This window comes from Lacerta agilis, chromosome 3 (genome assembly GCF_009819535.1).
Source record: "Lacerta agilis isolate rLacAgi1 chromosome 3, rLacAgi1.pri, whole genome shotgun sequence".
NCBI classification, from domain to species: domain Eukaryota; kingdom Metazoa; phylum Chordata; class Lepidosauria; order Squamata; family Lacertidae; genus Lacerta; species Lacerta agilis.
The window spans coordinates 107453703-107481497 of record NC_046314.1 but is presented as its reverse complement, the minus strand read 5'-3'; the positions used below and the strand labels follow the sequence as shown (position 1 = coordinate 107481497).

At 44.6% G+C, this 27795-nt stretch overlaps 1 protein-coding gene across 2 annotated transcripts in view; it reads right to left on the bottom strand.

Annotated features, from left to right (window-relative positions):
- Nucleotides 1-27795, bottom strand: part of EML6 (EMAP like 6) — a 151683-nt gene that overhangs the window by 53716 nt on the left and 70172 nt on the right. For both annotated transcript variants that reach the window (XM_033145091.1, XM_033145092.1), the window contains exons 13-26: nucleotides 26193-26311; nucleotides 23995-24181; nucleotides 21862-21967; nucleotides 19029-19122; nucleotides 13518-13618; nucleotides 12873-13075; nucleotides 10442-10553; nucleotides 9681-9808; nucleotides 8575-8716; nucleotides 7042-7194; nucleotides 3312-3443; nucleotides 2437-2525; nucleotides 841-1017; nucleotides 520-721 (exon numbers count right to left, since the gene is read on the bottom strand). In XM_033145091.1, coding sequence (XP_033000982.1) covers nucleotides 520-721; nucleotides 841-1017; nucleotides 2437-2525; nucleotides 3312-3443; nucleotides 7042-7194; nucleotides 8575-8716; nucleotides 9681-9808; nucleotides 10442-10553; nucleotides 12873-13075; nucleotides 13518-13618; nucleotides 19029-19122; nucleotides 21862-21967; nucleotides 23995-24181; nucleotides 26193-26311 — 1945 coding nt within the window. The remainder of the gene's footprint in view (nucleotides 1-519; nucleotides 722-840; nucleotides 1018-2436; nucleotides 2526-3311; nucleotides 3444-7041; nucleotides 7195-8574; nucleotides 8717-9680; nucleotides 9809-10441; nucleotides 10554-12872; nucleotides 13076-13517; nucleotides 13619-19028; nucleotides 19123-21861; nucleotides 21968-23994; nucleotides 24182-26192; nucleotides 26312-27795) is intronic.

Below are 27795 nucleotides of genomic sequence, written 5' to 3'. Positions count from 1 at the left end.
CAAGAACAAACTTAGTTGGTCTCTAAGGTGCTACTGGAAGGATTTTTTTTATTATTTTTTTATTTTGTTTTGGTATTACAACACTGACTGATCATCTTCTTGTCTCTTGCCCATTTACACACAACCCAGAATGAGCTGGGAGAATTCTGGGCTGTGCCATTTTAGAATGCAGGGCTGGGCCAACATAGCTTTAAATGCTGCTCCAAATATGGGGGGGAAGGGGAACCTTCCTGCAAGTAGTAAACTAGCAGAAAGGTGACACACAGCCCTCGCCCTGATATGCTAGCTTATTACACAAAGAGGTTTTTATTTCCACAGGGAAGCATTCAAAGATATGGCATCCCCTTCCTCACCTAGGAAGGCCCAGTTTATATGCCACCGCCTCCTCTTCCTGAATAATGTGTAGAGTGACTCTTTAAGTGAACAAAAAGCCCATGAATCTGGTCTCAGCTGCTCCCGTACGGATGCATGTCGTGAAGTTTGGAAGTGTAACAAATAAAAAAACGTAGGCAACGTTACCTCCATCCTCTTCGACATCCGTGTCTGACTCCTCGCTGTCCACTAATTTGCTTTCTTGGGTGCCCACGAATTCTCGAGTCCAGATCATCAGAGCCGTGTCGGCTCCCCCCACCGTCAGAAGCACAGAGTCATTGTGTAACCAGCGGGCATTAGTCACATGGGCGCTGTGCCCCACGTACTTCTTGAACTTAGCGTGGTGACCCTGCAAGAAACCAAAAGGATTCCTTCTGCTTTCTGCCCATCTTCCCTTAAAATGCATTTGCCAGCATGCTTTTGGAACATGTATAAAGACTTCGAAACCTGAGCTGTATTGTACATTACCTTGACCGGGTATCTGAAGAGCTTTACGAACCCAAAATCATCCCCTGTAGCTAACAGCGTGCGATCTTTGGTAAGAGAAGCCGCGTTGATAACAGTGACGTCGCTGTGCATTGGCCAAATCCCTTCGCAGGTAGGACCAAGGACACACGTCCATGTGTCCCACTCGATCTTCTCTATCTGAAAAGAGTATGTACATATATATAGAATCCATAAATGTAAGAGCAGTTCACATCCTCTGGGGAATTGATTCTTGCAGCATACACTTTTACAGAGTGGGCGAATTGTTCCTCCAGCTGCTCATTTTGTTCGAAAGATGTAATGCAGTTCAATGTGCCTCGAATAAAGGGCAGTGATTGCAGCAGGCTCATTAAAAACACAAAATCACCATGTGCTGTTCCATGCAACCCTATTTTTAAAACTTGAACTACTAAGCTCACGTCTGGATTTCTTTTCTTTTTTAAAAAAGAAATGTCCTGCAAGAAACCCAAAGATTCTTTATTTCAAAGCAGGACCAAAGGTTTAAAACGCACGACATGGGAGATGGAGGTAAGAACCAGACATTGCAGGTGCTTCCAGGCTATTTTCTGATGGGATTCCAATTCAGGATGCGGGACTGTTGATTCGGAGCTCTTGAGCAACAAACACACTTCCCCTCCAAGCTGGACTTTTTGTGATAAGGAAACTGATGGGGAAATGCCATGGAAAGTGTGGGATGATAACTGCTTGATACAGCATTGTCTAACCTTCCCACAAACAAATTGGAATGAATACTCAATAAATAGTCAATCTCATCTAACCTCCCTACCAATTTTGGGCAAACGAATCACAATGAATCATACAAACATTACAACAACAACAACAACAACAACAACAACAAATAATAATAATAATAATAATAATAATAATAATGATGATGATGATCAGGTTGTCTGAAAGTGCACACCCATACAAGCCTACTGAGAAATATTTCCCACTGAGTGAAGTCAGAGTTACTCTCAAGTAAACAAAGAATCAGCAAAATAATTCAGAGGAATACAATTGGGGGAAGGGTATTTCACAAAGAAGTTTCTCGCTGCATTACTGGATCAAGTTCACCAAGTGTTGTTTGAATCACTGTTTCTCCCTAAGCATTTCCTCAAAAGTATTTGGTTTCTAAAGTATCTTCTCACAATATACACATTTCAAAAGTTATTCCCTCCCCCCCAAAAAAATTACAAATTTGGGTATGTTTTTGGGACAAGAACTGCATTGTAAAATCCAGAGAAGTGTGAAATCTGAAGGATAGTTGCATTCCTTTCATTTCACACATTCGTCTAGGTTTTGCAGATCCGGTCAGTTCACAAGAAAATTGGCAAAAACCAAATTCAGGTGGCACTGCTGGGAGTTGTAGTAGAAACCTTCTGGAGGCTAGTATAAGACAGCTCAGAGGACCAGGCTGATCACAAACTAGCTTTGGCAAAGGCAAATAGGAAACTCTGCAAACCAAGCTGTACGTTATGCTCTGATTCTATTGGAGAGCAAGGAAACAACAACAACAACATATAAAACTTTGAAAGTTCAATTCGTGACATATTCCACCATCCCTTTCATTCCTACCTCGGCGGATCTTATAACATGCCTCTTTCCTCTCGGAGCTTCAAAAAAGAGTTGTTCTTTGGCACCAGAATTGACTTGCAATAGCTTCCCTTGATCAAAAAGAAAGAGGATATTATGACAAGGCTCTCTCACTATTAAATTAAGATATGGTTTGACAAAGAAGGGTAAATTCCCTTTATGGTTTGTTTTGACAAAGAACTAAAACCTAGTTATTCAGCACTTGCAAAAATAACTAGTCTTCATCAACTGGGAAATTACTTCTGGATTACACTAAGAGTGTAAGATTTTAGAGGAGTGGAGAGGCCCAGAAAGCTTTCTCAAAGCATTCCATCTAAATATACCAGTCGCCTTCAGAGAAACTGCCCTACAAGTTTGTAGCGGACGTCAGGTGCACAAGGCGCTGATTGGCTGGCCTGCTGTGAGGTCACCAAAAAACCTCCGCCTACATTCCGACAGCAGTTCTGCATTAACTTTTCCATTGACATCACTAGCTGAATTGTGCCCAGTTTATATAACACACACTCTGAGTCTGTAGGTGGTGTTAATTGGCCAGGGAAAGCTTGCATTGATGAATAATAATGATGAAAAGTTATTTGGCTGCTTAAAATGGAGATTTGAAGTAACTGTTTCACCTCCCTCATCTGAAGTGTTTTACCCAATAGTCATATTTTTGTTTGTTTTAAATGTTGTTTTATGTCTTGGTGTCAAAATGCATTTGGCTCATGTTGGAATATGTAATATAATGTTGACGCTGTCTGGATATTTTTGTTTCATCATTGGGCAAGCAGGAGCCACATGTTTTGTAGCACGTCAAAAAGAACTACGAAATCTGTTTCACTGGAGACCAGGCTAGGACACATATTCAAGGTTTTTACCTCTTGAGTCCCAGTCAATGTGTGTGACATAGCTGGATGCCCCTTTGCAGATGCCAACTCTTTTGCTGGTAAGCACATTGTAAATATCTACAAAATTATCATGGGAAGCCACTGCCAGGTATTTCCCTGCATCTGTAAAAGAAAAATCTCAAGTAAATTGTGGCATGGCATTCGCTGTGGTTTTCTTTGTATTTCCATTGCAGAAGCATGGGGGAATGTTGCTGAATTATAAAAGACAGTGGTACCTTGGTTCTTTTAACATCACAGTAATCCAAGTTTATGCACCAACTACCAGTGCTGAAGAAACTGAAATTGATCAATTCTATGAAGACTTAGAACACCTTATAGAAATGACGCCAAAGAAGGATGTTCTTCTCATTATAGGAGATTGGAATGCTAAAGTAGGGAGTCAAGAGATAAAAGGAACAACTGGCAAGTTTGGCCTTGGAGTTCAAAATGAAGCAGGGCAAAGGCTAATAGAGTTCTGTCAAGAGAACAAGCTGGTCATCACAAACACTCTTTTCCAACAACACAAGAGACGACTCTACACATGGACATCACCAGATGGGCAACATCGAAATCAGATTGATTATATTCTCTGCAGCCAAAGATGGAGAAGCTCTATACAGTCAGCAAAAACAAGACCTGGAGCTGACTGTGGCTCAGATCATCAGCTTCTTATAGCAAAATTCCAGCTTAAACTGAAGAAAGTAGGAAAAACCACTGGGCCAGTAAGATACAATCTATATCAAATTCCTTATGAATACACAGTTGAAGTGAAGAACAGGTTTAAGGATTTAGATTTGGTGGATAGAGTGCCTGAAGAACTGTGGATGGAGGCTCGTAACATTATACAGGAGACAGCAACGAAAACCATCCCAATGAAAAAGAAATGCAAGAAAGCACAGTGGCTGTCCAAGGAGGCCTTACAAATAGCGGGGGAGAGAAGGCAAGCAAAATGCGAGGGAGATCGTGAAAGATACAGGAAATTGAATGCAGATTTCCAAAGAATAGCAAGGAGAGACAAGAGGGCCTTTCTAAACGAGCAATGCAAAGAAATAGAGGAAAATAACAGAATGGGAAAAACCAGAGATTTGTTCAAGAAAATTGGAGATATGAAAGGAACATTTTGTACAAAGATTACCACAATTAAGGACAAAAGTGGAAAGGACCTAACAGAAGCAGAAGACATCAAGAAGAGGTGGCAAGAATACACAGAAGAATTATACCAGAAAGATATGGAGATCTCATACACCCCAGGTAATGTGGTTGCTGACCTTGAGCCAGACATCCTGGAGAGTGAAGTCAAATGGGCCTTAGAAAGCCTCGCTAACAACAAGGCCAGTGGAAGTGATGATATTCCAGCTGAACTATTTAAAATTTTAAAAGATGATGCTGTTAAGGTGCTACACTCAATATGCCAACAAGTTTGGAAAACTCAGCAGTGGCCAGAGGATTGGAGAAGATCAGTCTACATCCCAACCCCAAAGAAGGGCAGTGCCAAAGAATGCTCCAACTACCGCACAATTGCACTCATTTCACATGCTAGCAAGGTTATGCTTAAAATTCTACAAGGCAGGCTTAAGCAGTATGTGGACCGAGAACTCCCAGAAGTGCAAGCTGGATTTCGAAGGGGCAGAGGAACCAGAGACCAAATTGCAAACATGCGCTGGATTATGGAGAAAGCTAGAGAGTTCCAGAAAAACATCTACTTCTGCTTCATTGACTACGCAAAAGCATTTGACTGTGTCGACCACAGCAAACTATGGCAAGTTCTTAAAGAAATGGGAGTGCCGGATCACCTCATTTGTCTCCTGAGAAATCTCTATGGGGGACAAGAAGCTACAGTTAGAACTGGATATGGAACAACTGATTGGTTCAAAATTGGGAAAGGAGTACGACAAGGCTGTATATTGTCTCCCTGCTTATTTAACTTATATGCAGAATTCATCATGCGAAAGGCTGGACTGGATGAATCCCAAACCGGAATTAAGATTGCCGGAAAAAATATCAACAACCTCAGATATGCTGATGATACTACCTTGATGGCAGAAAGTGAGGAGGAATTAAAGAACCTTTTAATGAGGGTGAAAGAGGAAAGCGCAAGATATGGTCTGAAGCTCAACATCAAAAAAACTAAGATCATGGCCACTGGTCCCATCACCTCCTGGCAAATAGAAGGGGAAGAAATGGAGGCAGTGAGAGATTTCACCTTCTTGGGTTCCATGATCACTGCAGATGGTGACAGCAGTCACGAAATTAGAAGACGCCTGCTTCTTGGGAGAAAAGCAATGACAAACCTAGACAGCATCTTAAAAAGCAAAGACATCACCTTGCCGACAAAGGTCCGTATAGTTAAAGCTATGGTTTTCCCAGTAGTAATGTACGGAAGTGAGAGCTGGACCATCAAGAAGGCTGATCGCCGAAGAATTGATGCTTTTGAATTATGGTGCTGGAGGAGACTCTTGAGAGTCCCATGGACTGCAAGAAGATCAAACCTATCCATTCTCAAAGAAATCAGCCCTGAGTGCTCACTAGAAGGACAGATCCTGAAGTTGAGGCTCCAGTACTTTGGCCACCTCATGAGAAGAGAAGACTCCCTAGAAAAGACCCTGATGTTGGGAAAGATGGAGGGCACAAGGAGAAGGGGACGACAGAGGATGAGGTGGTTGGACAGTGTTCTCGAAGCTACTAACATGAGTTTGGCCAAACTGCGAGAGGCAGTGAAGGATAGGCGTGCCTGGCGTGCTCTGGTCCATGGGGTCACGAAGAGTCGGACACGACTGAACGACTGAACAACAACAACAACAACCTTGGTTCTCGAACGGCTTAGTTGCCGAACTAATCGGCTCCCGAACGCCGCAAACCCGGAAGTAAGAGTTCCGGTTTGCGAACGTTTTTCGGAAGCCGAACGTCCGACGCAGCTCTGCTTGAGTGCGGGAAGCTCCTGCAGCCAATCGGAAGCTGTGCCCTCGTTGTCAAACGGTTTCAGGAGTCAAACGGACTCCTGGAACGGATTAAGTTTGAGAACCAAGATACCACTGTAATGGAAAAGTAGCAAGCAAAATGAAAGAATATGGTAAAGGCAATGCGGTGCTACTCAGTTTGTTTCCATTTTGTATTTTTATGCTGCAAACCACCCTGTGATCTTTGGATGGAGGGCAGTATACAAATGCAATAAATTGCAAATAGTAATAATTCATATACCCCTCCCACCCTCTGCACTGGAGTTTCCTTGCAACATTATGCGTGTGCATGTATTATTACAAGGAAACATGCCAGTTGGGAGGAACTGAGATGTCACCCGTCACTACAAACAGCACAGAAAACATAGAGGGGAAAAGTTAACTGCTGGAGAGGTCTGAGAAATAGGATGTGGCCTGTGGTCTACAAGTGGGACCTGCAATAAAATGTTGCAGCATGGAGTGTTCTGTTCAGGGTTCCAGCCAGTCATGCCCTTTTCTAATACACTCCATTCTGTTCACTGCCTCCAGTCAGTGTTCTAAGCACAGTCAGTTCTCATTAGGATTTCCCCCTAAAGACTTTTTGCATTTCTGCAAATCTTGGGGTTCCCCAAAGTCTGCTGCTACGTCTCTCTTGAACAAGGATGGTGCAGTTTTGGTTTCCAAATGTTCACACAAACCCAAAGAGAAAAACAATTGGCTAAACTCAGTATTTTGTAACACTGCGTGGTAAAATGCCTTTTATTAATAAGTCATTTCTTCTGCACCTCGGGAAAATTTGATGTCAGAGATCATTTCCTTTCTGTGATGGAAGGAAAGCATATCTTCTACAGTATCAGCATTCACTACCAGAAAACTCCCGTCATTCAGCCCGACAGCCAAGGCTTTCCCATCGGGGGAGAAGGCACAGCACCGTCCTCCTGGAAAAAAGACATTTAGAGAGAGTTTCTGTTTAGAGCTTTGATGCCGAGGAAGATAGCAGTCAATGGAGATCAATCAGCATCTTTGAATTAGCCAGTGTCATAGGCGAAAGGCTGCAGCTCAGTGGCAGAGCATTTGCTTTCCATGCAAAAGGTCCCAGGTTCAATCCTTGACAATTCTAGGTAGGGCTGCCTGAAAACCTGGAGAGCTGCTGCCAGTCAGTGTAGACAATACTGACCTAGATGCACCAAAAGTTTGACGCAGTGTCGGAAAGCTTCCTGTGTCCCTAATAACTATGCATGTTGTTGGCATCCATCTGACTCGAGAGACAATGGAGTAAACTGCCGGGGGTGAAATCAAACCGCTGCCCTAGCAGCACCGAAGTGACCCCCTTGGGGTGCAAGCCTGGGCAGTATGTATGGAGGTCCTTGGCTGCAGGAGTTGCTGGAATTAGGTGGAATTAGGGACTCCACTCTGAATATGTTTTAAGGTTTTCTCTCAAATACATCCCACAAGACAGTGGAAGTCTAGGATCAGAGTTTGCCTTCTCCTAGATGAGCTCCCTTACCAGGTTGATAAGCTCCTTCTCAGGCCCGTCTTAGAGGGATCGGCTGCCCTGGCGCAGCAATCCCTCGGCGCCCCCGCCTGCCGCCTCTCCGCCCGCCTCCCTCCCGCGCTGGCCGCCCCTCGGGAGGTGGGGTGGGCGAGCGGGGGGTGAGGGGCGTGGCGTTGGAGCGGGCGCCCACGCTCCAGCGGGCGGAGGATGAGGGGCGGGCGGACGGGCGCTCGCGCACTGGCGGGCGGGCGGGCTGCAAGCCGGCCGCCCTCGCCTCCCAGAGCCCCAGCTGGAGTGCTGGAAGGTTGTGAAAAGCCCCGCGCCGCTTCAGCGCTCCAGCTGGGGCTCCGGGAGGCGAGGGCGGGCGGCTTACAGCCTGCCCGAACGCCGGCACGCGAGTGCCCGCCTGCCCGTGGGGGCGGGGGCGGGTTGGGGAGGGGGAGCCCGGTATGGCGGCGGGCTCGCGGGGGCGCCCCTGGATTGCCCGGCGCCCTGGCGCACCGCGCCACCGGCCTCTATGGATGAGACGGCTCTGCTCCTTCTGCCCCTCACTTCCCTCTACAGGATGTGCAGAAACTGCCCTCTTGACCACTGGACCCACTCTTGGTCTTGTCCGCTCAATCCGCCAGAGTCTGTCTTTGCATACAAGAGAAGTCCCTAACTCACGGAAGGTTTGAGACCCATCGGCTAAACCCTCACCTGGTTTAGCCGGTCAGCTAACAGCTGACAGCTTCTAGGAGTCACAGGTGCAAGGCATGACCCAAAGGAGGATAGTAAAAAAGGTGCTGTATTGATAGCATATATAGGACTAAAGGAAGGTTACCTTTCTTAAGCTTTCTCACAGCCAGCATACGGTGTTGAGAGGAAAGTTCCCAGATCCTCAGAGTTTTATCATCACTCACTGTTGCACAGATAGGTAAGAGGGGGTGCGCTGCAAGACCCCAGACCTCCCCTTCCATATGCCCCTGTTTATCCAGAAAAAGAGTGGTTTACGAAAGAAAAGCATGTACATCTATGCTTCAATTCCAAGCTAGGATTACTTTCGAAATAGCGTTGTGGGGTTGTTGTTTTTTTACTGTGTTGCTTACTCGTCCTCTGGCAACGAGGGTCCCTGAAATTCCCATTTATTCTCCACCTTTCTCACCTGTGTACTGGTGGAGGGATTGATAAATTTCATAAACCATTTAGAACATTTCTGCCTGCACCTACCCACAGAGTCGGAAAGTGCTCTGCCACACATCCTAGAGTGTTCTCTATACAGTGGTACCTTGGTTTTCAAACAGAATGCATTCCGGGAGCTTTGGAAAGTGAAAATTAAGTAGGTTCGGTTTTAAGTGTGCTGAACTGAATTTCTCCCCACATCCCTACTTGAGAAGCACAAAAACAACTGTGCATTCTGATAGGTTGCTTTCGTTTTTGTTTTGTTTCTTGTTTCTTGTAGTTGATTTTCCAGTTCTATTAATAAACAATATTAATCTAGTTGATTTAAACCATACTAGATGCGTTCATATTTACTGCCTCATTTGTTGCATATTGATTCCAAACGCAACAAAAAAGGCAACCCTCCTTTTTCTCAAAATCACAAAACCTCACCCATTCAAAAGTGCACGAAGCTTGCTATTTTATTCATAATCATTTTCCCATTTTTTTCTCTTCCTAAAGTCTATTGCTGGCATCATATATTTCCCATATTTTTGCTATTAAAACCTGAGCAGCTGTCAACACATGCAACACCAAAACAAAGGAACTTTGAGGGACATTTTACTTTGCAACTTATAAACTCTGAAAACAAACTGATCTGCACACCAAGAGCCAAAGCAATCTGACCTTAAAGGAAAAGAGAGAGAGGTAGATGGAGACTAATTAGCAATAAAGCAATAAAGGTTGCATGAAAGTGAGGAAGTGTAGGAATGCTGGAAGTCATAGTACCTGCACAAGCAGAGTCATGGGGCCGCTTTTATCAATCTCAAGAATCTCCCCGTTTTTTGTTCCCACCAGTATATGCCCATGTCCTAAGGTGATGGCACGAATGGACGGGTTATCTTCCAGCAGCAACCCTGGAGATTAGATTAGAGGGAAGGAACGTTCAGAAGAGTGCGGATTTTCTGAAGGATGACTGTGCCTTTGGTCAGGGTTCAGCCCGACTCATTTTCTCTTTGTATAATAAGAACAAGCACGAAGGAGGTTCTCAGCCCGCTCATAGGTCCTTATAATATCAGTGGAAACAGTTGGTCTTGGCGAGTATTAACCACTTCCAATTTTAACCTGAAGATTGCCACTTGTCCAGTTTTAATAATAATTTTAATTGTTGGAATTAATTGTGGGATGTATCTTAATCGATTGATCGCTTGTATTATGCACATCGTCTTATTTATATGATGTTAGCCACTCTGAGCCTGGCTTTGGCCAGGGAGGGCGGGATACAAATAAATAAAATTTATTTATTTATCATCATCATCATCATCATCATCATGTGCTTCGGTTCACATGTTGTTTTGGGATGTGCAAATTAGGCTGATTAATCTTTAAATGGGAATTAAACAGAATTGCTCCCTGATAACTATACAGAGCTGATGGTGGCTCCAGAAAATGCTTAAGCAAACTGCCTAGGTTTTTCCCAATTTGCCTAGATTTTGGGGAGGGGTTCTGCAGGAAGGCGTCTCCCACCAAACTCACGCATGAGGTTATACCTTTGGAGCCAGGCGACAACGCTGCTCTTTTAATGGCGTATGTCTTCAAGCACCTCTCAAACGTGTCATCCCAAAGTGCCACCACGCCATCCTTCCCACCTGTCACAAAGCCCTGCACAAAAGTAAATATCAATGTATATATATACTTAATGCATTAACGTTAGAGGCGAAGAAGGTGTGCGCACATGCAGCTGGACTACAGAATGAAGGCTGCTTTACATACTGAGCACATTATTGTACTATTTCTCACACATGCGCATTCCCACTGCTGCGGCGCACAAACCTCGCAAGCACCGACCGCAGCGAGGGTGTCTGAGACTCAGAGGAGGAGCACAGCCTTCAGTTAGATTTGTGGGAATAAAGTCTTAATCCAAAGAATGCGAAGCGGACCAGGGTTGAAACGAGTCCATCTAAGAAAAAAGCTCATGATCATGGCAACGAAACAATAAGCAGCCATGAATTGGTGGCAGCCTGTCCAAATTCGCTTTGGGATATATTAGTAGAGTAATGAGAACCATATGGAACAAGTTGCAGCTTCTTCTGCCACAGTGACAGAAAGATGTTCGCCTGCTGACACTCCTCTTGTACACAACAGCTTACCTAGCATCTTTCTTATGTCCTGTTGTGATAGACGAAGGACCCTTCCTTTCGTCTTACAACTTCGTCCTCTCACTTATTAAAAGAACTAACAGGGCTTTCTTAGGTAAAACTAAACTCCCACTTATCGCTTTAGCCTTTATGTAAACCTTTCTCTTTTTAAATAAAAGAGAGTCCCTTTCCAGCACCAACGTGGCCAGGTACCCTTTTAAACTCCAGCCCAAATATGAGACTATCCCTTGTGTCCACAGCATGAGGGGTTCAGCCACTAGAAATCCCCTCATGTAAAAGCTCGCCTCTTCCCTGAGGTAACTTTGTGACACACCCTGGGTCTGCCTGCCTATTTCGCCCTCACAGTGCACCTCGAAGACACACCCTCACAGTTCCACTCTTGAAGGAAGTTTTGTCTTTTCAATGAGCGTCCACACAAATGAGTTTCATGTACCTTTGCTGGAAAATAACACAGACAACTTTCTGACTGGCACTTTAACGATGGAAATTTATTTGCTTAAGATCGTAATGGTTGCGTTAAGGTTTTTTTTTTTTTTTTTGCGTACAAGCTTAGTTTCAGTGGTAATATCTTTGTTAATCATATAATAGATAACCTTACAACTACCTAACCTAAACCTACTCTCACAGACCTTCTTTTCAACCACCCCACACTCCCTCTCCCAAGCACCCTCTCAACTGACAAAATGGCTGCCCATTCTCTTTAAACATCCAGGAATGTTCAGTCAGTTCAATCTGGAATCTGCGTTAACCCTTGATGGGCTGGGTTGAAAAGGATAGAACAAACAGTTCAAAAACGTCACACCTGTCCTTAGCTTTGAGACCTACCAAGAGCTACCGAGAGGGCCCTTTGGGGGGCAAATTTATGAAGGCTGCCTAAAATCCTGCCATCAACCTGGAAGCCGGTCAGCAGAGCAAAGCAGCCTGTCGTGGAGGATAGCAGGGGATGCAAAAGGTCAAGACCAGAGGGAATTAAGGCAGGATCATCCCAGCTGCCTTTAATAGATGGAAACACCTATCAATGACAATGCCTCTCCCAGGTGTAACTAGAGCCAACAAGCTCCAATAAGCCCATCTGATTTCCAAAGGCACTTTGTGATATAGCACGTGCATAGCATGCAAATGGACTCAGGTTCAACCCCTGGCTTCTCCAGTTAAAAGGACCAGGTGGCAAGCAAAATCTCGGTCTGAGACCCCAGTTTTCCATCCCTTTGGCCATGGCGCCTTTAAAACTTTCGCAGAATTCTTCAAGCCAGATAATCCAAAATAATAGCAATCGGCTTGCTAGTTCGAAGATTGCAAACCTCATAAAATTGTATTAGTATCTCTCTAAATGATATCTGAGGAAAACTGTGGCACATGTGAATCCCAGTGGCACTGGGAAAAAGCAACTGAGTGGGCCTTGGAAGTGGGATTTGTATTGGAGACTGAAGTCGAAGGTTTCCGAGGTAGAATTTTCAGAATTGTTACGTTCTGACAACCATCGGATACCAGTGAAAATCAGCTAGGTAAAGCAAGGGAATCCCAGGTAAGTGGCGTTAGGATCTCAGCCAGCTTCCAACTGTCCTACTGTAAAGAAGGCTTGATGGATCTTTGATCTGATTCAGCCAAGTAATTCCTACTGGCGTCACTGCTGTAGGTGCAGCAAATGATTCCTGGGCATCCAAACCCCAAGGATGCCAACGTGAAATTGTGTCTGTTCGTGTGCACACGGGGTGGGCTTGAAACGAGATAGGTATATGAAATGAGATAAGGTACGTGGCTATGGCTTTGAAATTCCGAAGCCGAATGAAGAATACCTGGTGGTGACGCAAGGCATACATACCTTATCTAAGGCATGCATGGCAAATACGGGCCCATCATGGGCTTTCACCGTCTTAAGCAGCAAAATATCCTTCCAGATGTAAATGTCTCCTGTGGCAGATCCAGAGAAAACAAGGTCCTCTATTCGTCCGTACGAAACACTCATCATGGTTTCCTGCTTCCCGATATTTCCAAAGATGCCACGCTTGGAGGTGAAACCACCACCTGAATAGTGATGACAGAGCAACACGCATTATTATAATTGTGTGTGTGTGTGTGTGTGTGTGCATGTGCATGTGCATACACCCTATGAAGGTACTTTCAGATACTCCTTAGTTGACAAAACTGAGAGCCCTGTACACTGTTGACACCAATTCATGCAACGAGTGCCAACAACCCTTGAGTACGGTGGTTTGAAAAACTGCTTTGGCTATCAGAGGAACTTAACTGGGAATCTGTTGTGTAGAGGCACACCAGCTCACATCCTGGGTGTGACTAAAGGAATGACTTCCAGCAGAGGTAGGTCAAGAGGATGGCTCAGATTTGTGAAAAGCATGGAATGGCCCAAGGAGAAGAAATAACTTACATTCTTTTCTTTTTAAACTAATATTTACTTGTTTTTCAACAAATACAATAACCACTAAACATTCTTAATGCAACACAATACCTGCTTGTTGCCAGAATTTGATGTGTTTCATTCCAACGGTTACCAGTTTATCAGCATGGTGGGGGTTGCATTTCACTACAAATATCTTGTCTTTATGGCCTCTGCAATGAATTAAAGAGTACAGAATACATGAGTTATCTAGCCATCTATTATTATTTTTTAAAAAAGATTTTGGTGCATTGTGAGATAAATGTATGTGTGTTTTTAAAAATGCATGCAAAAAAAAAAAGGCACCGCTTTGGGATACATTTTTAGAAATTAGAAAGATGAGTTGAATGGGGGCTTTATTGATCTATAAGCAAGCCTTAGAATCTAATGAGCTGTGGCAGCAGCAGACCTGTTTTACAACAAAAGGACACAACTGAACAGGTGTGCTATGTGTTACTACTGCAAGACAGATGTTGATGAGAAATTTAGTATACTTTCTGGTTGCTGTAGGTTTACATCCCTATTACTGCCGTCCCAAACAGAAAGATTTAAAACTCATACAGTATATTAAAATGGTTCTTGTATCCTTAAGGTGCTTGAAATTGTCACTATTTTGCACTATTTTGGTGTTCTTGTGCAACAAAGCTGCTTCCCCCCCTCATTTTTTTTGCAGCAAGGAAGGCAATGGGGAACATATAGAATACCAATCACTTGATGCAACGTTGCAAAAGATCAGAATGAATGCTCAAAAAACAGCAGATGTCAAATAAACTCCCTGCAAACTTTTTGCAATGAATCAGGATGAATAGTCAAAAAACAGGTCATCTGGAAGCAAGGTCAGAGTCTGGAAAAGTCTGAATTAAGTTCCTCTGACAAGCCATTTTGGTTTTATCTGCTATGACTGAATGGAGTTCTAACATCCTCTGAGAAGTTAGCACAGCCTGCAGAGTGAACACAGACCCATCTCAATATGATCAATATGATAAATATTGCTGAATCCAGTTTGTGCAGCAAGTGCTGGAAGGAAGCAGATGTCCGCCAAAGCAAGCATTACTCTACAGCAGGCTTCCCCAACCTCAGCCCTCCAGATGTTTTTGGCCTACAACTCCCATGATCCCTAGCTAGCAGGACCAGTGGTCAGGGATGATGGGAATTGTAGTCTCAAAACATCTGGAGGGCTGAGGTTGAGGAAGCCTGCTTTACAGGATATATATAGGTAAGGTTCACTCCTCTTATAATTCCTCCAGTCCTGTTAATTCTCTTAAACTTCTAAATTACCTTTAGTCCACACAAAAAACTGCGAGTTGTAGTGTGTTTTCAACACTTTTTCAGTGTTTCAGTATTTCAGGGTCTTTTCAGTGATGGCTCCAACCTGGTGGAATGCTCTGTCCCACAAGACTAGGGCCCTGCAGGACTTGATCTCCTTCCGCAGGGCCTGTAAGACAGAGCTATTCCACCTGGCCTTCAATTTGAATTAGCCTGATCCTCCATTCCCTTTTCCCTTCCCTTTTCTTCTTATAGTCTTCCCTGGTCTCCTTGCTGGCCCTAACAGGACTAACTCGGCCAGTTAGCCCTGGCGACCACTTGATGTTTTCTGAACTGGGCTCCCCCCCCAAAAAAAAATGACCCTGATTTTTTTTGATTTTTTTTGACATGGATGCTATATTTATGTTGTCTTTTATGCTGTTTTTAAGATGTTTTTTAAAGTCGTTTTTAATCAATGTTTTATATTTGTTGTTAGCTGCCCTGAGCCCAGTTTTTAAATCAGGAAGGGTGGGGTATAAATAAAAAATTATTATTATTATTATTATTATTATTATTATTATTATTAATTACTTGCTAAAAACATACATGTTTGGCCAAGGATTTCTGGTCACTGATATCTAGCCTTTGTAAAACTTTCCTGGTTCCTGTACTTTTGTTTTAATGCCAATTTTATTCAATCTGTTTTGATATTTTTGTGAATTCTGGATTTTTTTAAAAAAAACACACACACACGAAATGCACTATAGAAATGTTTTAATTTAAATGAACAAAAGGGAACAGGGAACAAATTGGAGTTATCCATAATGGCTTCAGTCACAGTCAAAGCTCTCTCTTTGTTCCCATCGTTTGTGAAGGTGATTGGCAAAAAAGTATCAGCATTTTAAACTAATAGGTCATCAGAGCTCAATGAAGCTCATTGTGGGTCCGGTCAATTATGTATTCACTGTTTCATGAGATAATAGCATACCGCCCAAAATCATAGAAATAATAGTGTGAAGGAACAGGAACAGAATCAACAGGAATGGATACATTTATTGGAATTGTACTGTATGGATCCTTAGTTTAGTAGGCAGACACTACAGGAAGTAGTTTCAGCATTATTTACAACAATTTCTTGAGGAAGGCAGCCCAACTTGGAGAAAGAAAACTCTGGGAAAGAAAATGCTAAGGAGTAAACCCTACACAATGGGACGCGGGTGGCGCTGTGGTCTAAACCACTGAGCCTAAGCCTTGCCGATCGGAAGGTCGGCGGTTCGAATACCCGTGATGGGGTTAGCTCTCATTGCTTGGTCCCAGCTCCTGCCCACCTAGCAGTTCGAAAGCACATCAAAGTGCAAGTAGATAAATAGGTACCACTCCGACGGGAAGGTAAACGGTGTTTCCGTGCGCTGCTCTGGTTTGCCAGAAGCGGCTTAGTCATGCTGGTCACATGACCCAGAAGCTGTCTGCAGACAAACGCCGGCTCCCTCGGCCTATAGAGCGAGATGAGCACCGCAACCCCAGAGTTGTCCACGACTGGACCTTACAGTCAGGGGTACCTTTACCTTTACCTTAAACCCTACACATATTCCTCCCTAAGACGGCTGGATGGCTCCTTGTACACCTCCTTCTGGCAACTCCTGCAGCCAATATGGTGTCAAATGTATTGCTCTGCTTTCCTTTGGACCACATCAGAAAGACGGGGGGGGGGGTTGTCTGGGCAGCTCAGGACCTCCATAAACACTGCCCAGACTTGTGCCCCTGAGAGGTCACAACTCAGCAAAAACAACATAGGAGGCAGCAGTTACGCTTAAGTCCATCAGTGGCTACAAGATGCTACACTTGATCTTAGCCAAAAGGCCGAGAAGTGACAGCTGCAAAATATCATGGCAATACTCAGCCGCCAGACCATTACGGACGTCACCTGTATATCAACCTAACAGTAAAGTACCTGGATCTGACCAAATGAAACAATGCTACAAAAATTTTATTCAGCACATCTTCCCCATTTTGAGCAGACTCTTATTTCATATGGAGAGCAGTTTTCAGGAAAGGGTTGGCAAAGTAATTCGCAAGGGAGTAAAAAAAACCCACACAGCTGTGCTTCAATGTACAGTATTCAAGATAACAGAGGGAAAGGCGACACAGGTCAAATTAATTAAGAGAGCTATAAAGAGCACCATTTAAACCACTAGGCGATAAGCAAGTTGCTATTAATATTTAAGCAGTCTCAGAAGGAGGACTGGAAGATCCGTGATAAGTAATTGCAGCACATTAGATGGATAATTAGAAGGGCAAAAATTAACACAATATTTCAAAGAACAGTTAAAGCCAACAGAAATAAGGCGTGAAATATAGTTTTTGATTAATTCATGTTAGTTATTTCAGTGGGTCCTGGGATTTGCCACACAAAGTTTTAAATCATCACAGTACTGCTGGAATATTTGCAAGAAGTTATTAGACTGATAGTTATACGGGGGAGGAGAAGAGCTGAAAGGCTCTGCCTTCCCATCTTTGCAAAGGGATGTGGCAGCCCGAGAAATGTAGCTTTCATTGTAAAAAAAGAAGAAGTTAAGAGCATTCGCCATCTCTGGGTGCTGCGTGGTCCCTGGAGGTGTTTTTAAAGTATGGGCTCAAGGAGCTCCAAAACTAAACTTAAATTCAAAGGGGATTCTAAATTTGCAGAAGACACATCGATGCAGCAGATTAACCGAATGGGATGTCAGTGCTCTGCCCTTTGAATGCCTTGTCCATTATCAGTAGTGCGGGGGCTGGGGTGTGTTTCAAAATCCCACCCAGCCCTCGCTGTTGGTTGGAGGGGGCAAAGGACTTAAGCTCAGATGTTTTGGGATGTTTTGAAGCAGCGTGTAGCACAGTTCAACTGTATGCAAGATTTCAGCCAAATACTTTATACGGAGATAATAATAAAAAACCCTACTACTGCTTAATAATAGACAAAGCAAGTGTACTGCATTGAAAGAAATCATTGAGATCCACGATTTGCCTGGGCACAGTCCTTATTTTATAAAAAGGGAAGCTTCTATTTAACAGTGGAAATGGGAACATCCATTAGAAAACCAATTAGGTAAGTGACCAAACTGTTCCCGAATACTTCAAGTGTTCAGGCAATCACAAAAGCTTCTTAGCCCTTGAGAGGTTAACAGACAAACTCTCAGGCAACAAATGGAAAATTTAAAAATACGTATTCCAATTTGAGATGGGAAAGATGGGAGCAGGCCCAGGAGAGGTTGTCTGACATTATCAGACTTGAAAATCTATTTATACTGTACCACCAAAAATGCAAGGGAGGTTCAGGTTGAGGAACAATCTCCCCTCCAACCACACTGCTGTCCACAGCAAGAGGGCAGCTACAGTGGTACCTCGGGCTACAAACGCTTCATGTTACAAACTCCGCTAACCCAGAAATAACACTTCAGGTTAAGAACTTTGCTTCAGGATAAGAACAGAAATCGTGCTCTGGTGGCACAGCGGCAGCGGGAGCAGTGGCAGAGGAAGGCTCCGCGCTACCCAGGGCGGCAAAAGGAAATGGCCCGGGGGTGGGGCGTCGTGACCTCACATTGTGACGTCACGACGGAGTGCCGCCACCGCTTCCGCAGCTCCCTTTTAAGCCGCAGAGCGAAAAGGCGGCTCGTGGGGCTGCCGAGCACGATTGGCGGGGAGCCGCCAATCGCGCACAGCAGCCCCACGAGCCGCCTTTTCACTCTGCGGCTCAAAAGGGGGCCGTGGAAGCGGCGGTCCAACGACAGAGTGCGCCTGCGCAAAATGTCGCACAGGCGCGCACCGTCATCGGGCCGTGTGCTGCTGCTCCCAGGGTGACGGAGTGAGTGGCAGCGCGTGGGAGTGGCAGGAAGGGCTGCCACTTGTCACCCCCACACGCCGCCATTTGCTCTGTTGCCCCGGGAGCAGCAGCACCGCACACACCGTGCGCTGCTCCTCCCGGGGTGACGGAGAGAGCGGCGGCGCGTGGGGGGTGACAAGAGGCGGCCCCTCCCGCCACTCCCGCGCACCACCGCTCACTCCGTCGCCCCGGGAGCACCGCTTGTCACCACCCCTCCCCTGTCACCTGGGGGCGTACGGCCCCCCTAGCGACGCCCCTGAGCGGGAGGCCCCATTAGCTAAAGTGGGGCTTCAGGTTAAGAACAGTTTCAGGTTAAGAACGGACCTCTGGAACGAATTAAGTACGTAACCAGAGGTACCACTGTATAGGAAGGTGGTATTTTGATCTCTTAAAATGGCACCCTAAAATTTGGACCTGAAAAAAATATATGCATGCAACTCAAGCTGTTAGAGAGCATGCCTGCGTGACAACGTTCTTACCTGGTTGCTGCCATCTTTTCTCCTTTTTTCCAGTCCCAGAGTACAATGGTATGATTGTCATCTAACCCAATAGACGCCAGACATTTTCCGTCAGCTGCACGAAAGCAATTCACAACATCAGAGGTGAGAAACCCTTAACAGAAATCTGACAAACGCTGCATTTATTTATTGCAAATTTAAAGTACAGGTACTAATAGCAATGCAGCTAAATGCTTTGCAATAAACATAGTTTTTCACTGGGGCACAGGAGCAAATCTTATGCTAGCTGTAGCATTGTCAGTCACGGCATGTACAGGTCAACCTATCAGGTTCCTAAATTTTTTTGTAGCTTATTATATGAAAACCACATCACTCTCTGGCACACGTCTCCCCAGTATCACCAGAAGTTACTGAGAAAAGCATCAAGGGGCAAATTAAAATAAGGAGAAACTGTCAGTTTGCATTTCTTAGTACAGAAAGTAATTGATCTGATGTGTAGAAATCTTTCCTATTCTAATTAATTCAAGAGGGTTCTGGAAGCTGCTCTGTGTGAAAGAAACAAGCAGAAGGTTCCTGGTGTTTGGGTTATTCCTTCAGAGAAGTTGAGTACAGCTGGTTTCCTTACCTCTTTCAGTCAAGGTCATGCTGACTATAAAAGTACAGTGGCACCTTGTTTTGCAACTGTGATCCGTTCCGGAGCCCCGGTCGCTAGCCAAAAAAGGCGCAGGGCAAAGTGCCATGTCTGCGCACACGCGCGGAGCGGTTTGTGCTTCTGCACATGCGTGAGTGGCAAACCCAGAAGTAACCCGTTCTGGTACTTCCGGGTTTGCCGCGGACGTTCACTGGAACGGACGCTAGACAAGGCGGATGTTCGCAGAGGTATTACTGCAAGGCCAGAAGGAGTCTGGGTCTCACTTTCTCTTTCTATCTCTCTTCCTTCTGGTGTGGTGTTCTGCATATAGTGTTAAGGTTTAGTCTTTTTATAAGTTACTGTAAGTTTAAGTTAAGTCTGCTGCAACTGGAGTTCTTATGGACAGTGCCAATCCTGAATGTACTGGATTTGTGACCAATATGCTCATTTGCCTTCAGTAGCAGTAAAGCTCTGCGGGATGAAATATAATTGCCTCTGGTCAATTTTTTGGGAATCCTGCAACGTGTTTAAGTTTTTACTCTGCTATCTATACGTTGGAGTTCTGCTCTGGATCAACGCTGAGTAGAATACATGACAGAAACACGGTTTCCTTCTTTCACGGGAACGATAAAGCCCAGTGTTCTCGAAGCGACTGGCATGAGTTTGGCCAAACTGCGTGAGGCAGTGGAGGATAGGGGTGCCCGGCGTGCTCTGGTCCATGGGGTCACGAAGAGTCAGACACGACTGAACGACTGAACAACAACAACAACAACAAGTACAGGCACACCTCATTTTATTGCACTGCATTTCATAGATATTGCGCCTTACAAAGATGCAGCTGCAGGAAGTCTAGCTGCTTCCAGGGGAAGGAAGCCCCCCTGCCACCCCTCTCTTCTGGCCATGGGAGTGCAGCTGGCTTGGGCTGGAGCCAGGTTTACCCTCTCCTGCCCCTGCAGCTCACTAGACGGCACTATAATATAATGAGTTGTGCAAACTAAGGCCCGGGGGCCAGATCCGGTCCAATCGCACTCTAAATCCGGCCCGTGGATGCTCTGGGAATCAGTGTGTTTTTACATGAGTAGAATGTGTGCTTTTATTTAAAAGGCATCTCTGGGTTATTTGTAGGACGTAAGAATTCGTGTATTTTTTCCCTTCAAAATATAGTCCAGCCCCCCCAAGGTCTGAGGGACAGTGGACCGCCCCCTGCTGAAAAAGTTTGCTGACCCCTGGTTTATATGCACTGGGAAACCCCCAAAATTGTGTGACTCGTGTTATTGCAATATTCACTTTATTGCAATGGTCTGGAACCGAACCCTCAGAATCTATGAGGTATGCCTGGAAAGCACAGAAGAGCATAGTGCAGCCTCTCTGGCCACTGGCAGAACACACTATATTTTGAAGCAGGGCCGTCTTAAGCATATCCGGCGCCATGGTGCAAAGCTGCCTCCGGTGCCCTGCTGGAGGAGGAGGGCAGCGGCTGGAGGGCGGCTCCTCCAGCGGGGAAGTGGCAGAGGCTGGACGCGCCGCCTCCCGGCTCAACTGGCCGCTTTGTGCCACGGTGGCCACGGCAGGTGGAAGCTCCGGGCGCGGCGCTGCTTCTGCGCGGTATGGCGGAGGCAGGTGAGGGCGGTGAGTTAATGCCGGGAGACGCCGCATCCAGCCTCCGCCTCTTCCCTGGCGCCCTCCAGAACTTGGCACCCTGGCGCCACATGCCACTAGCCTCTATGGGTAAGACGCCCCTGTTTTGAAATATAGATTGTGAGAAACTTGCAACAAGCGTGAGTCATCAATAACAGTGTGAAACAGGTAGTATTTTTAGGAGTGCTATTTATTTTTCATACAACACATAACTCCGACCACAAGGCACCCTACAAAAAGTAAAAGAGAAGCAGGCCTGGCCTGCCAGCTTAAAGTCTGATACAATATAAGACATATTAAGGATGATTTGTAGACAGCATCCATTAAGAACATCCCTCAGCAAATTCCACTGTCGCCAGCCTTATTGATAAATACTGTTATGAAGAAAGGGAAAGAACAGTGACATAAGAACCTGCTTTAAGGTTTACGCACTCATGACCTGCTCCAAAGTGGGAACTGAACCTGTTTATTTGGAAACTGATAAGGAAATGTGGCAATACTAATATTGGAGAGAAAAACAGAAATGGACAGCAACCAAAACTGACAGATCCATCTGACCCTAGTTGGCAGTGGATAACTGCTTACCTGAAAAATCAAGGGCACAGACGCCTCTTTGGTGTTGGCCTCTTAGCAGCGACAAACATTTGAGTGCCTGAGTGTCCCACACGTGAATGGCAGCATCTCTCCCAACCTAAATCAGAACACCTGGTGTGAGAAGCTGTGTGTAAACAAAAAACTTGAAAGTAATAATTTCCACCCACCACACTCTTCAAACAGGAAACACTTCCTAGTTTTCTCAACCAGGTGTCTCTTAAGTGCGGTTTACTTTGATATCTCAGGTGATGACAAGAGGCTTCCTGCCCATACAGTGGTACCTCGGGTTAAGAACTTAATTCATTCTGGAGATCCGTTCTTAACCTGAAACTGTTCTTAACATGAAGCACCACTTTAGCTAATGGGACCTCCTGCTGCCGGTGCGCCGCCAGAGCACAATTTCTGTTCTTATCCTGAAGCAAAGTTCTTAACCTGAAGCGTTATTTGTGGCTCAGCGGAGTATGTAACCTGAAGCGTTATGTAACCCAAGGTACCACTGTATTGTCATCTAGACTTGGCCACAATCCGTTGTTCATAATCTTAGTTCCATTTTCAAAGCTGTCATCCTTGCACCCCTCTCCTCAGTTTCAATTCCATGGCCTTAACCATTTCACTACGTCCCTCAAGTACAAAATATATCTATGGAGCACCTAGTTATTGGCTCTCCCAGACATTCAATTCCTTCTCCTTGGGCACCCTCTGGGGTCAAGGGGTCTTCTAACACACACACCTTCACGCTTCCTGTTCCTCCGAGACCCTTTTTACCAGCCAGCATTTGGATAACAACAGACTGCAACCTTTGCCTTGAAGTCATCCTCAGTTTGCCCTCCCTATCCTCTTCTGTTTCTCCTCCTGTCACTCTTAGCACCCTCTCCAGTACTTTGCCTTCCTCTCCCTATTTGACTTTTGGGGATTGCTCCACTGAGCTTTAAGCCTTCAAGCATTTCTCTTCTTCTCCTTCCTGCATTCTATTTCGGGGTGATCCTTTGACCAGCGCTATCACACTGATGATTCATACATGTATCATCGTCTTCATTCCTACTTGGTTCCCTCTAGCCAAACTAAAAAAAACCCAACAACAACAACGTTTCTCTGATTTATACTCTTGGATGTCTAGCCATCACTGGAGTCTAACATTCCCCAAACTGGAACTCTATTTTATTTTAAACTTTATCCTATATTTTCCTTTCTTGATGCTGCAGCAATAGCAAACAGTGGGACATCTGAACTCCTGACACCTTAATCATTGCTGCTTATCAGGACGGATTAAATATTGCTGCCAGTAAACCTCACTGCTCCCCATATCGTTGGCTACTATACTATAAATCATAGAATCATAGAGTTGGAAGAGACCACAAGGTCCATCCAGTCCAACCCCCTGCCCAAGCAGGAAACACCATCAAAGCATTCCTGACAGATGGCTGTCAAGCCTCTGCTTAAAGACCTCCAAAGAAGGAGACTCCACCATACATTCCCTGTTACATAGGTGTATTTTATGGTTTGGTGCCCATATGCTGCCTTGTGTTGGGGAGATGCTCTGCTATTTTTCTGCAAGGATATGGGTTCCTTACTATCAGCACAGGCAACATTTAAGTTTGTCTTCCTTGCAAACCCCCCCACCCCCCAACATTTTGGCCATAGGGGTGTTTGAACATGGACATCCCAATCAAACCGTTATGCTGATAGTTATGCAGACTACCTTAATATCCCTCCCTAATGGAAAACTAAAACTGTAGCTGCAATAATAACTCCTTCTAGAAGCAAACAGTACCCCATGCCAACAGGATTGGAGCCAAACGGAGAAACAAGGATTGCTTCAGCCTCTTACAGCTTATCATATCTCACAGGAAGGCTGGGTGCACAGCAGCAGACCTGTTAAGGTGTGAGGAGAAACCAATGCAACATTTTCTTGTGGGTCCCATTTGCAATACACTAAATCACACCATTCCGGAGGAGGTTGGTATGATGTTTGAATTTTACACTAAATCACACCATTCCGGAGGAGGTTGGTATGATGTTTGAATTTTACAAAAACAAAGTGCAACAATAAGTAAACAACAACGACAACGACAATAATAATAAGTTTCCATTGAATTGGCAAGCATTGTTTCTCCAAAATCTTACCTGTCCAGTAGCAACATAGTCTTTCAGAGGATGGATGGCTAGGCTGAGGATATCATCATCGTGACCGAGATACAGTCTTTGGGTGTGTTGCTGTCTATTGTAAACAACAGCAACAGCAGCAATGTGGTATACCACCTCCCCAGTCTGTGTGTAGAACAAATTGTTTCGGCAGTCATAGCCTCTGTAACTGGGACGAATGAAAAACAGCAAAAGGTGAACATTTTAGCCAAGTGGCCTGCAAACTGTAGAAGCAAAGGATATTGTGCTATGATCCTAAGTGCCTTCAGATTTTGCTGAAATCAATCAGACTCCATTTCTAAGTAATGTATTTAGGATACAGATCAATATGAGAAGCAGTGGATTAAGAATAATGCTGGGTGGTATTCCTGGGATGGACAAAAATGTCATAAGCTAACTGGTTTCATTCACATTCTACAACCAAGTTGTCTTCCAGTTTCACCTTCAATCCTGAACTAAATATGAGCTTTCAACACATGCTAAAAAGGGTTTCATTAGACCAGTGTTTTTCAACCACTGTTCCGCGGCACACTAGTGTGCCGCGAGATGTTGCCTGGTGTGCCGTGGGAAAAATTGAAAAATTACTTTATATATAGTCAATATAGGCAATGTTTTTTTAACATTTTCTAATGGTGGTGTGCCTCGTGATTTTTTTCATGAAACAAGTGTGCCTTTGCCCAAAAAAGGTTGAAAAACACTGCATTAGACAGTGTGCAGATGAACTGATATTAATGGATATTTTCAAAGGAATTCATTTCTACAGTGGTGGCCAGCAAAAAGCCTGCACGACTTCCATTTTTATGCAAAATATCGCTGTGTTAAGCTACAGCCAGTCCAGCCAAGAGTTCCAGACAGTTAAAATTATTACTGATCCAGAAAATAACTATGAAAGCCAACTTTGATGTGAAGATGGAAAAGGAAGTGGGAAGGATTCATCTCCACCTTCCTCCATATGTTAAAGCAAACGGGTGGACTGGTTCTTGGACGTTGCTGCCTGTGGGAAGCAGTTACCCATTTTCGTGCAATGTTGTGTTTCCTATGGTGAACTCAATTTTTTTGAATGCTGCTCCTTCTGTAGCCTAAACAGCACCATCTGTGCACAAGAGAGAGGCAGCATGTGGCTTGGGGGAACCCCAAGGTCTGCATAATTACAAACAATACTTTTGCTTAGAATTGCCCCCCCAAGGGAGAGGGGGGGGTCAGCTGCTAAAACAGCTCACAGAGGATGGAGCATGTTAAAAGGGCATGGGGTGCTGGTTGTTGCAAGGCGGGTGGAAAAGGAAAATAAGAGCCAGTGAGGCATCTGAGAGCCTGTGTGGTATAATGGTTAGAGTGTTGAACTATGACCTGGGAGACCAGGGTTCAAATCCCCACTCAGCCATGAAGCTCAATGGGTGACCTTGGGCCAGTCACTATCTCTTAGCCTACCCAACCTCACAGAGTTGTTGTGGGGATGAACTGGGGAGGAGGTGAACCATGTACACCACCTTTAGCTCCGAGGAGGAGGACGAAGAGAGGAAGAAGAAGAAGAAGAAGAAGAAGAAGAAGAAGAAGAAGAAGAAGAAGAAGAAGAATTTGGATTGGATATCCCGCTTTATCACTACCCTAAGGAGTCTCAAAGCGGCTAACAATCTCCTTTCCCTTCCTCCCCCACAACAAACACTCTGTGAGGTGGGTGAGAGGCTGAGAGACTTCAAAGAAGTGTGACTAGCCCAAGGTCACTCAGCAGCTGCATGTGGAAGAGAGGAGACACGAACCTGGTTCACCAGATTACGAGTCTACCACTCTTAACCACTACACCACACTGGAGAGGTGGTATAGGAAGGTAATAAATATATAAATGGAATGATGTCTCCTTTAGGAAAGCATGAACAGGAGCAATCCATACTGCACCATTTTGTTATAGGTTTCAGTTGTCCATACGTAACACAGGCTACAGCTGATGTGTTGCTGACCTGGCAGCAGGCACAATGCAAAGCTACAATGCAAGCCCCTAACAGAAAACTCAATTACCCTAAACTGAGAAGGCGTTTCTTGGTTTTCATGATAACTTCAGACACAGTCTCTAAATCTAGGTGCTATTTCTGGTTTTGCCAAGAACAGATTACCTTTTTTTCCTGTAAATTGTAGTCTATAAAAGCGAAAAGACAAGAGTAGTCACTACTGAAAAGTTATTATACCCATGTATAAATTGCAGCTTTAAGCTGTCCTCGGGGGCTCGCTCTCTTTTAAGGAAGGGCACTGAGTGGTTTTTCTCTTTACTTTGCTGTTTCAGTTGAGGTAGATCTTCTTTGTAAACCTAAAATAATTGAGAGTTACATTGCATTATACACCCCCCCAGTCCAATAATCCATATGGCTTATTGCTATTTGCGCCACTACGGGCCTAGTAATTTGCGAGATCAATGTCACTACCCTGAAATGCATGAGAAAAATCTGCCTCTTTGAGAAGTCTGAATTCTTTGTATCAGAAGCACCACCCAGTAATGGAAGATCAGGCCAAGCTCATCCGATTACTGCACAAAAAAGTTTTGAAGCGCACATAGACACTTGATTCCCCCCCCCCTATCTTAATTATTTTAAATTAAAAACAAACAAACATATATAGATCCTTCCTTCTTTCGTTCAGGGAGTTTTTGTGACATATGCAAATGACACAGGAGATTTAAGCAGCTTGTAAGCCCTGAAAGAACTAGGAGATGGATTTACACTGCTAACAGGTACACCAGATATTAGGCATGTAAATCTTTTAAAGAGATGGTTAGGAACTCAGATACTATGACATCGGTTTAATCCAGTGGACAGCTGCAAAACAGCTTCCAAAGATTCCTGTGTGGGTGTAAAATTTCCTGCATTTGGGAAGCTGCAAAGATTCTAACGTGCTGGAAATCTCTGCAAACTACATGTCCGAGTTGTTTCTATAAATCATGACTGCTTGCATACAACCCTGTTCCTTAATAGATGGCCTCTGAGCCACAACAGCTCTACATATACTCTCCAGCTGTTCCTCCAAGCCATTGCATCTTCCTTTCCCATCATCCCCCCACCCACGATTCTCTAAACAAACAAACAAAAAATAAATTCCTTCCAGTAGCACCTTAGAGACCAACTAAGTTTGTTCTTGGTATGAGCTTTCGTGTGCATGCACACTTCTTCAGATACACATGATTCTCTGTCATACCTCCAGGCAGCAGCCAATAGTATCTTGAGTTACAGCTGATACAGCCCCTTAGCACAATGATTCTTAAAGAAACATTGGATTGAACATCCCACCACCATCGCCATACGGTACTTCTGTTTAGGGTGCCCCTGAACTTTCAACCAATGCTTTTCGGCAAAGGTATATGTGGGACTACTATTGGAAGTTGGGAACAGAAAAGCCCCCCTGTGGAAGAGGAGGAAGGAACTTCAAAGTATTGCGCCCAAGACTCCCTACAAGCAAAAGTCATAACACAGGACAAATGAATTAGAGTCATAGGGTTGCAGAGCTGGGTTCATGAGGGTCATCCAGTCCAACCCCCTGCAATGCAGGAATCTTTTGCCCAACATGGGACTCGAACCAATGACCCTCAGATTAAGAGTCTCATGCTCTGCTGACTGAGTTATCTTCTCATAACTGAGAGGTCAGGTCAAGCAATCTGCAGAGGAAGCCTGCCTCATGGTCCATTTGGTGAGTGTGATGCATTCTGCAGTGACAAAGGCGGGGCCTTCTCTATGGGGGCCCCTCCATTTGCGGAATTACCTGCTTATGGAGATAATACTACCTTTAACTTAAAACATCCAT